Genomic DNA, 13,629 nt, shown 5'->3' on the forward strand with positions numbered 1-13,629 from the left:
GGGATGCCCAGAGCGGGAAAATTGAGCTTCCTATGGGAGAAATCCAGCAGGAACCATCCCTTTACTGATGATCAAACTATGAGAAAGCCATCAGACTCTAACGCTATCTAGGAGGATCTGAGTACGTCTGTAGTTATAACTGGTGCATGGATATATTTAGGAGGTGTATATGCTGTGACATTCATAACTTTGTTGGTAACTTTAATAAAACTGATAAAAGATAGTGGATCTTGTTCTTATGGTTCTGTTACTTGCCTATGGTTTCATGTGTTCCTATGACGCTAAATCTAAAACAAGCAGAGATAACTCTGTTGAACTTGAGACTGTAGGCGCCAGAGCCGAACCCTCAATGGTGTAGTATAACATCATTAAAATTAACTTCAAATAAAAATAAAGGTTGCAATAGCCTACTTTTCCTACAGCAGAAGTACCACCGGAAGATGAGTTACATGACACAGTGCTGTTTGCACTGCAATGTCTGATGGTGGGTTGTTTGTACAGATCTGTACTAAGATAAGCACACATCTCTATTGTAAACTCAGTGGCTATTCAGAGAGAGAGAGAGAGAGTGCGCATGCCTCTGTAACTGGAATGCTTGCTTTACAAAATGTGCTTGGCTAGCAACTAAAGGGGTCACTTAGTTGCTGTCTTTTTTGTTTAAATCTCTGGGTCTATTAGGAATTCACAAAGAACAAATGACCATCTCTTGTTAGGAAATTACTTGTCTGAAGCACAAGGGCATATCGAGAGGACAGCAGAGCAGGAAATGTTTTGTCTGGTCTCTGATATTTGTTTAAATGGTGTTTTCTAGCTTTGAGAAGACCTGATATCTGGATTATTTGTAATTGTTTTATTGGACCACGTGAGCTGAGCTGGCATTTTCACTGATGTGCTGTTTTATCTTTCCTCCAGTTTGTTTGGAGTGTTGGTGGATCCCTGCTGCGTTGTGCCAGGGTGTGTGTCTGTGTGCTCTCTCATCCAGGTAGGTTTGTGTTTTCTTCTTTTTGGATGGTCTGGTTATTACTGGCTCGGAGCTGCAGGAGAGACAAGGTGGAGGAACACATGAAGTTGTTGATGGTGACTGAGAACCTGGGAAGCAGCAGGACAGCAGAGAGACAGCTAAGAATAAGACTTTAGTGGACACTGTGTTGAAGAGTTTGTTTGTTCCCTCACTACTAGTTGCATATAATGTCACATCCAGGTGTAACACATCACATTGGACTTGGATTACAGTAGAACATGTCTTCATGCTACCAGTGAAGATTAAAGCAAAGTACAGTTTTCTAACAGATATTTTTCATTAGACAATACTGGATCCATGAAATTGAAATGTTAATAGAAACATGGCTCCCTGGCAGCGTGTCTGATGAGTTGCAAGTCTCCTGGGACCTGCAGCTCTCTGGAAGTTGGCCTGATGGGCTGCCCAGGTCCCCTGGCTCCCTCCCTCCCTACCTTGTCAGCCCGATTCCCTGGGAAGCTAGGAAGTAAACTGCAAATTCTGTTTTGGTTCCCCCAAAACTAATTATTTTGAGAATTTTCCTCTTGTGAAAAATTTCAAATTTTGTCCTTTTTGTCCCATTTCAGGACAATTATTTTTTAAAAATTCAACAATTTCCACAGGAGGGGTAGCTCTAAGGCACAATCAGAAAACCAAGAGACCACAAGACCCAGGGTGGGTCTCAAAAAGCAAACCCCACTAAGGAGCCAAAAGAAGCGTGCTTGCTGTCCCAATTGCAGAGGTAGCAGGAATGTTAATAACTTTTTTAAAGGAGTGGATTAAATGCTCATGAAAAGTGTCAGACCTGCAGCTGTAGAGACAGCCTTTATTTGAGCACAGAATAGATAAACTCTCCCTCAATTGCATGGTGACAGGTTTCAGAGTGGTAGCCGTGAAACTGAAAGCTTATGCACAAATAAATTTGTTAGTCTCTAAGGTGCCACAAGTACTCCTCATTCTCCCCCAATAGTTCCACCAATATTTCTAACCTTGAACAGCCACTTCTAGGGATGAATCTCTATGCCCAGTCAGTTGCTGACAGTCTCTGCTGATACTGCTAACAGGAGTGCAAATTAATTTTTGATACTTGTAGTCTGTGTGGGTGATGGGGAGAGGGATGGTTATGATATGGAAATGAAAGAGAGGTTTCTAAAAAAAAAAGTGGCAGTGGGCAAATGGTGATCAGACATGGGCATTCCAAAATATTTAAACCTGTATTCTCTTTACCAAACCACTAACTGGAATTATGTCTGTTTAAATCTTAGAATGCAGTACAAGAGTTTTCAATCTGCAAGCCCACTGATGTCCTTTTCATTAAGATGATGGTTATAGATGTTGATCAGGACAGGAATGAGAATAGTCATGCAGCAGGCATCAGAATGAAACCACATCCTCTTCTTCAACAGAAAACTCTAGCTCTGTAACAGAGGCAGGCAACAGGGTGAGTTGGTGGGTGATTTATATTTTGTACTGTGTTCTTTTTACATATTTTAAGCGGGAAAAACTTTTTAAAAACCACAATGAACTCAAGGATGTTTTGCTTTTTTGCTGTGCTTGTTCTTAGTGTTTCAATTTCATTAGTTCTTTATACTGTTAATTCACCTGAGCAAAAACACCTTCGGAAGTTGAACCTCTCAGTGACTTCTATCTTAGCAGAAGCCTGTGATGCACTTATTGAAGAGAAGGCATTTTTTGTACAAGAAAACGCATTAAAAACATCATTTGGGAGAACCTGTTGCACCAAATACTTAATTCAAAATCACTATATAACCAGCCCTCTCTCAGCAGAAGAAGCTGCCTTTCCTTTGGCTTATATCATAACCCTTCATAAGGAATTTGATACTTTTGAAAGACTTTTCAGGGCTATTTATATGCCCCAAAATGTTTACTGTATCCATGTGGATCGGAAAGCAACTGCTAAGTTTAAGCAAGATGTGGAGAAATTATTGAACTGTTTCTCCAATGCTTTTCTTGCCTCTAAAATGGAGCTAGTGGTATATGCTGGAATATCCAGACTTCAGGCGGATTTGAACTGCATGAAAGACCTGCTGGAATCAGGAGTTCGGTGGAAGTACCTTCTCAACGTATGTGGACAAGATTTTCCCTTGAAAACCAACAAGGAAATAGTTCAGTATCTGAAAATATTTAAAGGGAAAAACATCACTCCTGGAGGTCTGCCTCCTGCCCATATTATCCGAAGGACCAAATATGTCCACAGGGAACAAATATACAGTTTCGCTTCTTTCATGCTGTGGACCTTTGTACGAAAAGCACCACCTCCACACAATCTGATCATCTACTTTGGCTCTGCTTATATTGCTGTCACAAGGGAATTTACCGAGTTAGTTCTCAGAGACCAGCGTGCCATTGATTTACTTGAATGGTCCAAGGACACCTATAGTCCAGATGAACATTTCTGGGTGACACTCAATTCGATACCAGGTATGTCTGACTTTCCTCCCACTATGTCTTCGCTATTAATCTATGTAATCCTTTTGCCTAACAGGTCTACTATACTTCAAACAAAGTGGATCATTTTATTTTCTATTATTTAATTATAAATGGGGGGCAAGAACTTTACTTCTAGGCAGTCGTAAATAGAGGATTTATATAAAGGTGTGTATTATGTATAAAACGAAGGAAGTAGTATTAATTGGGATGGTTCACATGTTAGAGATAAAGCCAATATAACACATATTTCATAAAGTACATATCCTAGTCACTTATTAATCATAACCATTGCCCCCATCCTGCAATTGGATCAGTGTAGACAGACCTCATTGGCTTCAATAGGGCCTCTATGCAGGCATTAAGTTTCCTTCTTTGCGTATAGCAAATTAGGGGCCTAAGTTTGATTCCAACATCAGATTACAAACACAACTTTGCAAAATGCTGCTCACTCTTTTGGGGGGCAAGTAAGCTTTTTGGCAATAAGCAAATTAAATAATGTTTCTTTTTTTGATGGTTTTTTTCATTCTTGTCAATCACTGATGCCTGTTACTGTCAGGGGAAACTGTTTTCTATCACTCTTTTTGTTTGTAGTGTAGATGGGACAACATGGTTACAGAACTGTATTAAAGGAATCATGTTACAGTCTAGGTAATGATCTTACATGATTCTCTAACAAGGTTTCGTGATAATGTCCTGTCCACACTACAAATCCAAAACCATAGTAGAACACGGAAGGGCAGGGACTCTCCGTTACTGTGTGTTTGGAAAGAGCCTAGCACAATGGGCACCCGTTCTTGGTTTGTCCCTAGCCAACTACCGTAATAAACATAATATATACTAAAAATAATGCCTCTGATCAAGCCAGAGAACAGTGTACTGTCATGGTTAGGCTTGTAATGTAGATGGGCCTTATTGCTTTTGTTTATTCCTCCTTCCACCCATCAGGGCCTGGTATTTGGAAAACTCTTATCTCATCCTCTAAATCTTTTCTCTTTATCTGGATGTCTGCTCTGCTGTTAATCAGAATGATGTGACACAAATACCTGCAATGTAAAGTCATCATGGGGTGGGGGGGGGAGGAGGAATATAAGCGTGTCATTGGCTAATATTTATTTTGACTTACAAATGTGCCAAAGTTACCACAGGCAAAAGCTTTACTTGCAGCAACAGCCCCCTACTTGTAACCCCAGCACTCTTTCTCAAGCTGTCTTTTCCACTTTCCTGAGCCAGGATCTTGTGTGATGAGTGTGGCTGTCTCCACTCTGCTTCAGGTACTATCTCCCCCAGTAATGGCATAAATGCTATATCAGTTTCTGCGGCGCTAGTAAAATGAATAGTAGATGTCCATCCATCAGCTTGTTGGCGATTCCTTACTACCTCTATCTGGTACCTTACTCTTTCTCCCTTTCCCCACCCTTCACCTCTATGATTTTGACCCCTGTTGCTCACGAGGGTCAGATTCAGCTAACTAAGCCTGTGGCGGTAGGCGGGGTTTCTCTTTTGACTTCCACTCTCCTCCCCCACCTCACTCTGATGCACAAGTTTGATTTTCAACAAGCATAAAGTAGTTTGCCCAGTGAAACCACTTTTTGTCTCTGACTTACACTATACAAAAATTCAACCACACTCAGGGCAAGGATAACTGTGGGTGATATTGCTTCTGTGCAGAGAGCCAGTACAAGACCTATGTACCCCTTCAGCCTCTCTTTAAGCCCTGTTTTGAAGCTTAGGTGGGACTGCAATGGTACACAAATCTTGTGCTGGGCCTCTGCAGAAGAATGAATTTGGCACTGTATGAGTTGCTCCAGGATATTTTTGATTACGAACACACAAAACTATATGAAGATAACATTATTAAGTTGAGTTAAGGCGCTCAAAAGTTGTCTACTTGGTCATCGAACCAGGATCAGGCTTAACAGGATACTTCCTGGCTCATCCAGAGTGGCTGCAACTATGCATTGGCTTGGCCTGGTTTCCTCCCCATGCTGTGACTCTGGGGCAGCATCACAAATAGTAACTTGTGGTGGAAGTGTGCCCAACCCAACATCCGGAGGGTGGTTTACAACACCTCCCTTCCTTTGATAGCGAGGCCATCCTCTGGTTACAGAACCCAGACATCGAGCTCTGATGTCTATATATGAGAGGAGGAGGACCCCAAGTGCCTGCACAAATGCTGATCTCAATGCACCCCTGCACAGTGAAGCTGACTATTGACTGTACACAAAGCACTGCCAAGTGCACACAAAGGAAGCTACATGAGAAAAAAAAAGAGTAAAATATTTTTTCCTGCTATCTTAGGTGTCACTTTTTGCATATAGTTACAAGTAACCCCTCCTCCCAATGCACCAGTTGTGTAATGCTGTGCATAGGGGAAGACATTATTTCCTGAATACCCTGTTGTTCAGCTGATACTAAAATACAAAAGATTCCCTCTTAACAAGAGAAAACAAATCAAACAGATTTTTTGATGTTGTAGTCAATGGCACTAGGTTCACCTTGAGTAGTCATTACAGTTGTGAAAAGTGAATTCAAAATGTGTTGCTATCTAATCAGAATTGCAGTTTAACTCTCACTTTGCACAGGTGGAAGTGACTACACAAAATGCACGGCAGTGGAGAAACAGGTCTTAAAAGTATCCATTGGACTTACGTTTTTTAAAGGCTAAAACAATTCAGTACAAAGACACCATTATATTTTAATGTGAGTGATCTGTAACAAAAGAATTTTGTGTGTAAGTACTGAAGAATGGGAGATAAGGCCCTCTTGTAGTGAAATGTGTTACTACATGAAGGAAACAGCTTGGCCCAGATCTGGCCATGAACTCTAGTCAGCCTTTTTAGCTGCCCAATCCTGCCCAATCCAAGGAGCAACAATTCCTCTTTGCCCAACTGCTCACATTGCAGTTGGACTCTTGGGAATGAGACCAGGGGAATTTCTTTTACCTGCTCTGGCCTAGTGGGATGACTTTCCTCAGCTATATCAGTCAGCATATGCAGCTGTACTGTATGGGTAATCTTGTGTGCCTCAGAAGAACATGTATATTATGTCAACTGGATAGAACCCATGATGGTCACCCACGCATGTTCACAACTGGTAATGCGTGGGGAGAGAGGAAAGCTGCGCAAAAGGAAATGCTCAATAACTTCAAATATATGCATGTCAAATTATCACAGCTGGGCAATTTCCTATAGGGAGGACTGTGTTCTAGTTGCTGAAACAGGGATCAATAAGTTCCTCTTCAAGAGCTACAGGGTACATTACTACTTTGTTTCCCTCATTCTCTGCTACACTAAGGCACGCTCATGAATAAGACGTGTAGGGTCAGATTCTGGTGTCACTTACACCAGTGTAAATAAGCAGTATCCCCTAGGAGTTCAATGGAGTTCCTTTGGTAAGAGGTAATTAGAGCTGGTCTGGAATGTTTTGACTTTTTTTGTCAGAAAATGTTCATTTGTCAAAACTGAAACTTTTCACAGTTGAATGTATGGTCACAACTGGAGATCTCTCTCTCTCTCTCTCTCTCTCTCTCTCTCTCTGTGAAGTTCACGTTCTCCATTTCCTCATACATAAAATACAATTTAATGGCCAAAAGGTCAGATTCTCCACTGCTTTGTTCCTTGTGGGGTCATTCACATCTGCATAACAACATTTCACATTCAGTTGTCATAGTTCAAATGACTGCACAAGGTAGAAAATAGTGTAACATCAAGCTTTGAATTTTTAAACTTGGACACCTAACTTTAGGCACCCAAATTTTAAAAGTCTCACCAATAGCGCTTACCTGACTCACATGGTTGATGTGAAGTTAATAATTAGTTAGTGTTTGTTCAGTTCCTTAAACATTTTAAGTGCTAAGTAACATTAAGTGACATTTTGAAAAATATCTAGTATATACAATGAATGTTCTACAAGTTGAACTAATTTAGTTTATTCTTTTTATCTGCCAGACAGCTCTTAAAAGAAAATACAATCTGTAATTTGTTTGTATAGGGATAGATTACAATGTTATCATTGCTGTTTGTAAGACTAAAAGTAAAAAGGTGAAAGGCCAATTTCAGAGTGGTACATGCTACTTCCTATATGACACTCACTGTGTGGAACTCACAAATTACTTGACTAGGTCTGATTTCATATCCAGTAGAGGGCAGTGTTATGTAAACCCAGACAGACACATTATTCATGGAGAACATACCAGCATTCTGTAAGAGCAGCTGTTCTAGTTGCTTCCTTTTGTTGCCTTCTATGGATGCTTCTGTCAAGTCAACCTCTAGCTCTTCTACTGACTGGGCTGCTTCACTGCTGTTGACCTCTGCCCCTGTGATAGGCTTAAGCCTTCAAGGCACCAGTTACATTGGTCAGTGTCCATGCAATCTTATTTTTCACTAATTGCACCTTGTGGTCAGTAACATTAGTTGCTCTTACCCAGAACTCGCTCTCTGGTCCAGCTTGAAACAGAGTCCTGCTAAACAGCCATCCTGAATGGATATTTATAGAATCAAAAACTCCTACAGATTCAATGCAGCAGCCTTTACCTTTAGGGATATTATTGTGTGATGACCTGACTTCACCACAACTTTATTCTGAGTCACCACAGGGAGCCTTTCATTTGTCCCTTTTTCAGCATGGTAGAGGCAGCTCTAAGCCCTCCCCCTCCAACAGTTGTGCCCCCTCCTGCCCCCTGCAGGATCCGCACTTCCACCCACCCACATCCAGCAGGGGTACAAGTGGATTCTATTAACCCCAAAGAGCTTTTGTGTTTCCCTCAGATGATATCCACTCCCAGTACAACAGCACTAGAAATACTGGTCGCCACAACAAAAATCCACATAGTATGCAGAGACCTAGGGGTTCTTGTAGACCGCAGGATGACTATGAGTCGACAATGTGACGTGGCGGTGAAAAAAGCCAATGCTGTCTTGGGATGCATTAGGCGAGGTATATCTAGTAGGGATAAGGAGGTCCTGCTTCCATTGTACAAGGCACTGGTGAGACCTCATTTGGAGTACTGTGTGCAGTTCTGGTCTCCCATGTTTAAAAAAGATGAACTCAAACTGGAACGGGTGCAGAGAAGGGCCACTAGGATGATCAGAGGAATGGAAAACCTGTCATACGAAAGGAGACTAGAGGAGCTTGGGTTGTTTAGTCTGACAAAGCGAAGGCTGAGGGGGGATATGATTGCTATCTTTAAATATATTAGAGGGATTAATACAAGGGAGGGAGAAGAATTATTCCAGTACTTAGTACTAACGTGGATACAAGAACGAATGGATATAAACTGGCCGTGGGGAAGTTCAGACTTGAAATTAGACGAAGGTTTCTGACCGTCAGAGGGGTGAAATATTGGAACGGCCTACCGAGGGAAACGGTGGGGGCGAGGGACCTGTCTGGTTTTAAGATTAAGTTAGATAAGTTTATGGAGGGAATGGTTTAATCGTAAAACATAGTAGTCAAGGAAAGCCAAGCAATGGTAGGTAAATAGTATAATGGCTAACAGGGGTCGGGCTGGAGACTCTTGCCTATACGCTCGGGGTCTTACTGATCGCCATATTTGGGGTCGGGAAGGAATTTTCCTCCAGGGCAGATTGGCTGAGCCTCTGGAGGTTTTTCGCCTTCCTCCGCAGCATGGGGCAGGGATCTCTAGCAGGAGGGTCTCTGCCGATTGAAGTCACTAAAAACAGGATTGGGGACTTCAACAGCAGAGTCCAGGGAAGGGGTAGGGACGGTTTTATGGCCTGCAGCATGCAGGGGGTCAGACCAGATGATCATAATGGTCCCTTCTGACCTTAAAGTCTATGAGTCTATGAGTCTATGAGACCTCAGTTTCAATGGGAGGTGGATTTCTCCTGTTGTCTGCAGTGGATGATGATGAATAGTCACCAACTGAACTCCTGCAGTATAATTTTTTTTCCCTTTGTTCTCCATGGATCAGACTTATTTCAGATCCTGAATCAAATGGCATTGTGGTTTTCTAGTCACTGATGTCTACTCCAGACACACAGTACCAGGTATCTGAGCAACTCTTCACATGGGCCATTCTAATAGTTGCTGATGGTGATTCTGCTGCATCAGCAACTTCTAATTTCCCTGGTGTGGCTTCCTTCTGCTTGGGCAATTGCATCCCCAATGACCTTTGTCTCTGCACCATCTGCAAATGTCATCTGGCCTGGGACCCACTCAGGAAACAATCTTTCTCATCTGACCCATGGGACACCTGCAAGTAGCTTGCACACGGGCCTCTCCAATTTTTTAGCCACTTCCCTAGCAATACCTCTTTGCAGAGCTATATCTGGTCTAAAGGAGTCACCCTGGGCCTGGGATTTAACAGCCGGTACCTTTAAGGAAACCTTAATTTCTACTTTACTTTTTAAACTCTGCCTATACTACGTTCCATAAGTTTATCCAGTCTGTTTTCCTCCTTCACCAGAAGGTTATAAAGGTCCCCTGTTCCACTATTTATAAACTGACTTTTCACATGGACTCTCTCATGGCTGGGCATAGATCCCCTCTTTGCATTGGAGTTCCAGATTTGGCACAGCACATTCTGCTTCTCTCAAACCATCAGTAAAAAGCCCTATCAAACAATCTCCTTAATGTAGGGGTCAGGGCTGGCTCCAGCTTTTTTGCTGCCCCAAGCAGCGAAGAAGAAAAAAAAAAACAACCCCGACTGAGCTGCCGCTGAAGCGCCCCCAAGGAAGAAACGGAGTGAAGGACCTGCCGCCGAATTGCCGCCGAAGGCTAAAGTGGAGCGCTTGAGCTACCGCTGAAGTGCCGCCGAACACCCGGATGTGCCGCCCCTTTCTATTGGCCGCCCCAGGCACCTGCTTCCTTCGCTGGTACCTGGAGCCGGCCCTGGTAGGGGTTCCCCTTCTTGCCACATCCTGGCTTGCCATTCCTTCCGGGATTTCAAAAGGGCCAACTCCCCTCATAGTGGTCGTATAAGTGTTTGCATAACTGTCTGCAATACCCATGATCCCCATTGGGAAGCGACTGGTAATAGAATTCGGCATTGCCATCTAAGAACATTGCTAGGTGTTATGCTGCTTTCTAAGTGGTCCACTCATTTGCAGAGACCAACAGCCCAAAGTATGCTAAGCACTCAGATTCCAATCTATCTGCATGACATTTTTTCTCGGGCAAAAGTGCTTTCGCCATCTTGAAGCCACTGCCAGTTGTAGTACCTATTTATGGAAACCAAAGGATTTATTGGAACACTGCAAGTAACAACTCCAGCACACACAGGCAGAACTAAACTTCCTTCTAGCCCCTCCAAACCAAGGGACCATCTACACTGCAATTTGAGGTGTCACTGCAGCACATGTAGACATACCTGAGTTAGCTTTGATCTAGATAGGTTGAGTAACAATAGCAGTGAAGCCAGGACAGCATGGGCTGTACAAGCCCACCTGGGACCCTGGGTACATACTCAAGCAGCTAGACCATGCATGTCATGAACAAGGTGGCTATCCACAGTCCTTCGAGGTGTTCCTAAACATACTCCAAATTAGTCAGGGTCTAAGTGTTGCCTAGCCCCAGCCATAGGAAATGTGCATAACACTTTTTTTGTATGCATCCATTTTCAGAGAGATATGGACACAAATTTAACCCTTTGCAGACATAGCACAGTAATTAAATATTTTACAGATTACTTGTAAATGCCACATTCCACCAACCACCCTGACTGACATGTAAAGAGCATTAAATGGCACCACTTGGCCTGTTACTGTGCATCTTACCGTGGTTGTTGATAGTATTTATTTATAAGACATCACTGCAGTGGCTTGCCTTGTCTGCATGTGAAAGCTGCCTCAATTTCCCTCACAGGTATGTTAATTTAACCAAATCACTGCCCCTGCCAGGGTCCTGTAGAAATTTAAAAGAATCAAACCTCCTAAGTAATTGTCTCCCCATCTCTCAAGGTCCCTTGCTGCAGAAAACACTGAGAAATTCCCCCCACTCTCGGCCAGAAGCTCTGGCCTTGAGCTCCCTAAGAAAGGCAGAAAGGCCACTGTTGGAAGACAGGATATTGGGCTAGATGGATCATTGATCTGACCCAGTTTGTTTCCATTTTTATCAGCTTTTTCCAGCCAGCTCTAGCAGCTACTTCACATGTTTTTGAAGAAAGACTCAATCCCTCCTCCTAGTGCTTCTGTCCTGACCTAGAAGTGAAAGGCTCTGTATCCCATCAGCAATGTGCTGAACCACCTGGTTTCCTTTCCACCTCGCCAAGTCAAGCTGTGTGCCCACCATCATCTTAAGAATTCTACATATGATTTCGTATCATGTTTACATGAGTGTGAAATATTAGACTCACCCCTGATTTTCTCAGGTCCTTAGCCCATTGTGAAACCAATGTAAATTGGCATCACTTCAACAGCTGAGGATTTGACCCAGTGCCTTTAGGAATAGGAAGGATCCAAAATATAGTAGCATTCACAGTTTGCCACCATAGTGTTAGACCACCAAGAAATGCAAGAGTGTGTATGTCTATCCGATTTTGATGGCAATAGTCTGACCGTACAACTGAATGGTGAAACAAAAATCATAAAAACAGCATAAATGAGGATGTCTCACCCAAGAGAGGACATATGAAAGCTTATGTTGTGGTCCAAAGCAATGGATTCCCTCACCCAATAGGCAGAAGTTCTATCAGCACTCCACTACCGTTTCCTTCCCTCCAAGTGACAACATCACATCTGAATCATAGCCATACTGTCATTGGGTCTGAAGTCATGTCTCCCTCGGGATATGTCTATACTAGAGCTGCAGGTGTAATTCCCTGCGTGCGTAGACACACCTGGGATAAACCGTAGCCACAATGGTGTGAGAAGTGGGACGAGCTAGCCACCTGCATACAATCCTATCTGAAACCCTCGGTACCTACTCAAGCAGTTAGCCCATACAGCTGCCCACAATGCCATGTAGGGTGACCAGATAGCTAGTGTAAAACATCGGGATGGGAGTGGGGGGTAATAGCTGCCTATATAAGAAAAAGCTCCCAAAATTGGGACTGTCCCTATAAAATTGGGAATCTAGTCACCCTAATGTCATGGCTACACTTCTGTTTTCATTTATGTTACACCTCCAGCTCCAGTGTAGACATACCCTCAGCTATGGGTCACAAGACACAGAGGAATATGAGCAATTCTGAGGTGCACTAGCCAGTTACATTAGCTGATCCCATATTTTTACATGGAGATTAGCCCTGGAAGAGGAACATGATGCTGACATCAATTTTCCCCCAGAACCTCCCCTTTTTCCAGTGGTCACCACATGCAGCTACCCTTCATCATTTTCCATGCTTATATTCCCCTCCATTCTTGCAGAGGAAGGGAACATGGAAGCATTGGCAAGTAAGCCCTGATCCAGCAAAAGATTTAAGCACGTGAATATCCCATTTACTTTACTGACATGCTCAACATTACTCACATATTTAAGTACTTTGCTGGACTGAAGTCATATTTTTTTATATGCCTGTGTTACACCCTTTTCTTCCTCGTTTCACACAGACATGCTTTTAAAAAAAAATTACAACAGGAAAACTCCATGATAATTGCAAAATGCTGCATTTTAACGACGTTTCTTATTATGCCAGATTTGAAGCTGCCTGCAATAATTTATGAATATTGTATCTTGACCAAGTTATTCTGATGTTTACTGTATGCATATATTGAGTTAATTCAATAGCAGGATTGTCAGAAAAGGAGCCCAGGAAAGGAGACATAGATACAGATCTATACTTTGCAGCAAACACCTAAGAGATGCATTTTGGAGCTCTGGCTCAGCCCCTTGCTGGGCCTGCCAGACAGGTTTTGCCCACTGGGTCCCTCTTGAAGGTGTGTGTGCACATGTGCATGGTGGGGGATGGGGGGGGGAATCAAAAGACTTAGGAAAGTTTAAAGAGACACAAACTTCCTCAAGTAGAGACACAAGTTTTTGACACCGGGCCCCCCAGAGCCTGCTTTGAAGGGGGCTGGGGGAATTTAGACAAAGCAGGCTACTCCTGAGGAGGATGTATAAGAAAGACATGCGTGTAAATCTTTTGTTGTTGGTGGTGGTGGATTAAATCTCTTGTGCTATGTTTTGTTCCTACTACAAACATTCAACAACGTTTTGTTTTAAGAAGGCTATTTTGGGTCATTCTATTCACCATTGGTCATAAGCCCCTAAAGGGAAGAACAACA

The 13,629-nt window shown here is 42.8% G+C and overlaps 1 protein-coding gene across 1 annotated transcript; it reads left to right on the plus strand.

Annotated features, from left to right (window-relative positions):
- Window positions 1-564: 564 nt before the first annotated feature.
- On the plus strand, window positions 565-3,758 carry GCNT2 (glucosaminyl (N-acetyl) transferase 2 (I blood group)). Its single transcript, XM_065584962.1, has 2 exons — window positions 565-982; window positions 2,263-3,758. Exon 2 carries the CDS (start codon window positions 2,518-2,520, stop codon window positions 3,550-3,552), a length of 1,035 nt encoding a protein of 344 aa, XP_065441034.1. The 5' UTR covers window positions 565-982; window positions 2,263-2,517; the 3' UTR covers window positions 3,553-3,758.
- Window positions 3,759-13,629: the final 9,871 nt, after the last annotated feature.

The sequence above is a fragment of the Chrysemys picta genome, chromosome 2 (genome assembly GCF_011386835.1).
Source record: "Chrysemys picta bellii isolate R12L10 chromosome 2, ASM1138683v2, whole genome shotgun sequence".
NCBI classification, from domain to species: Eukaryota; Metazoa; Chordata; order Testudines; family Emydidae; genus Chrysemys; species Chrysemys picta.

Excerpts from the sequence above, each read along its gene's own strand:
- GCNT2 (XM_065584962.1), top strand. The coding sequence starts at position 2,518 with ATGAACTCAAGGATGTTTTGCTTTTTTGCTGTGCTTGTTCTTAGTGTT.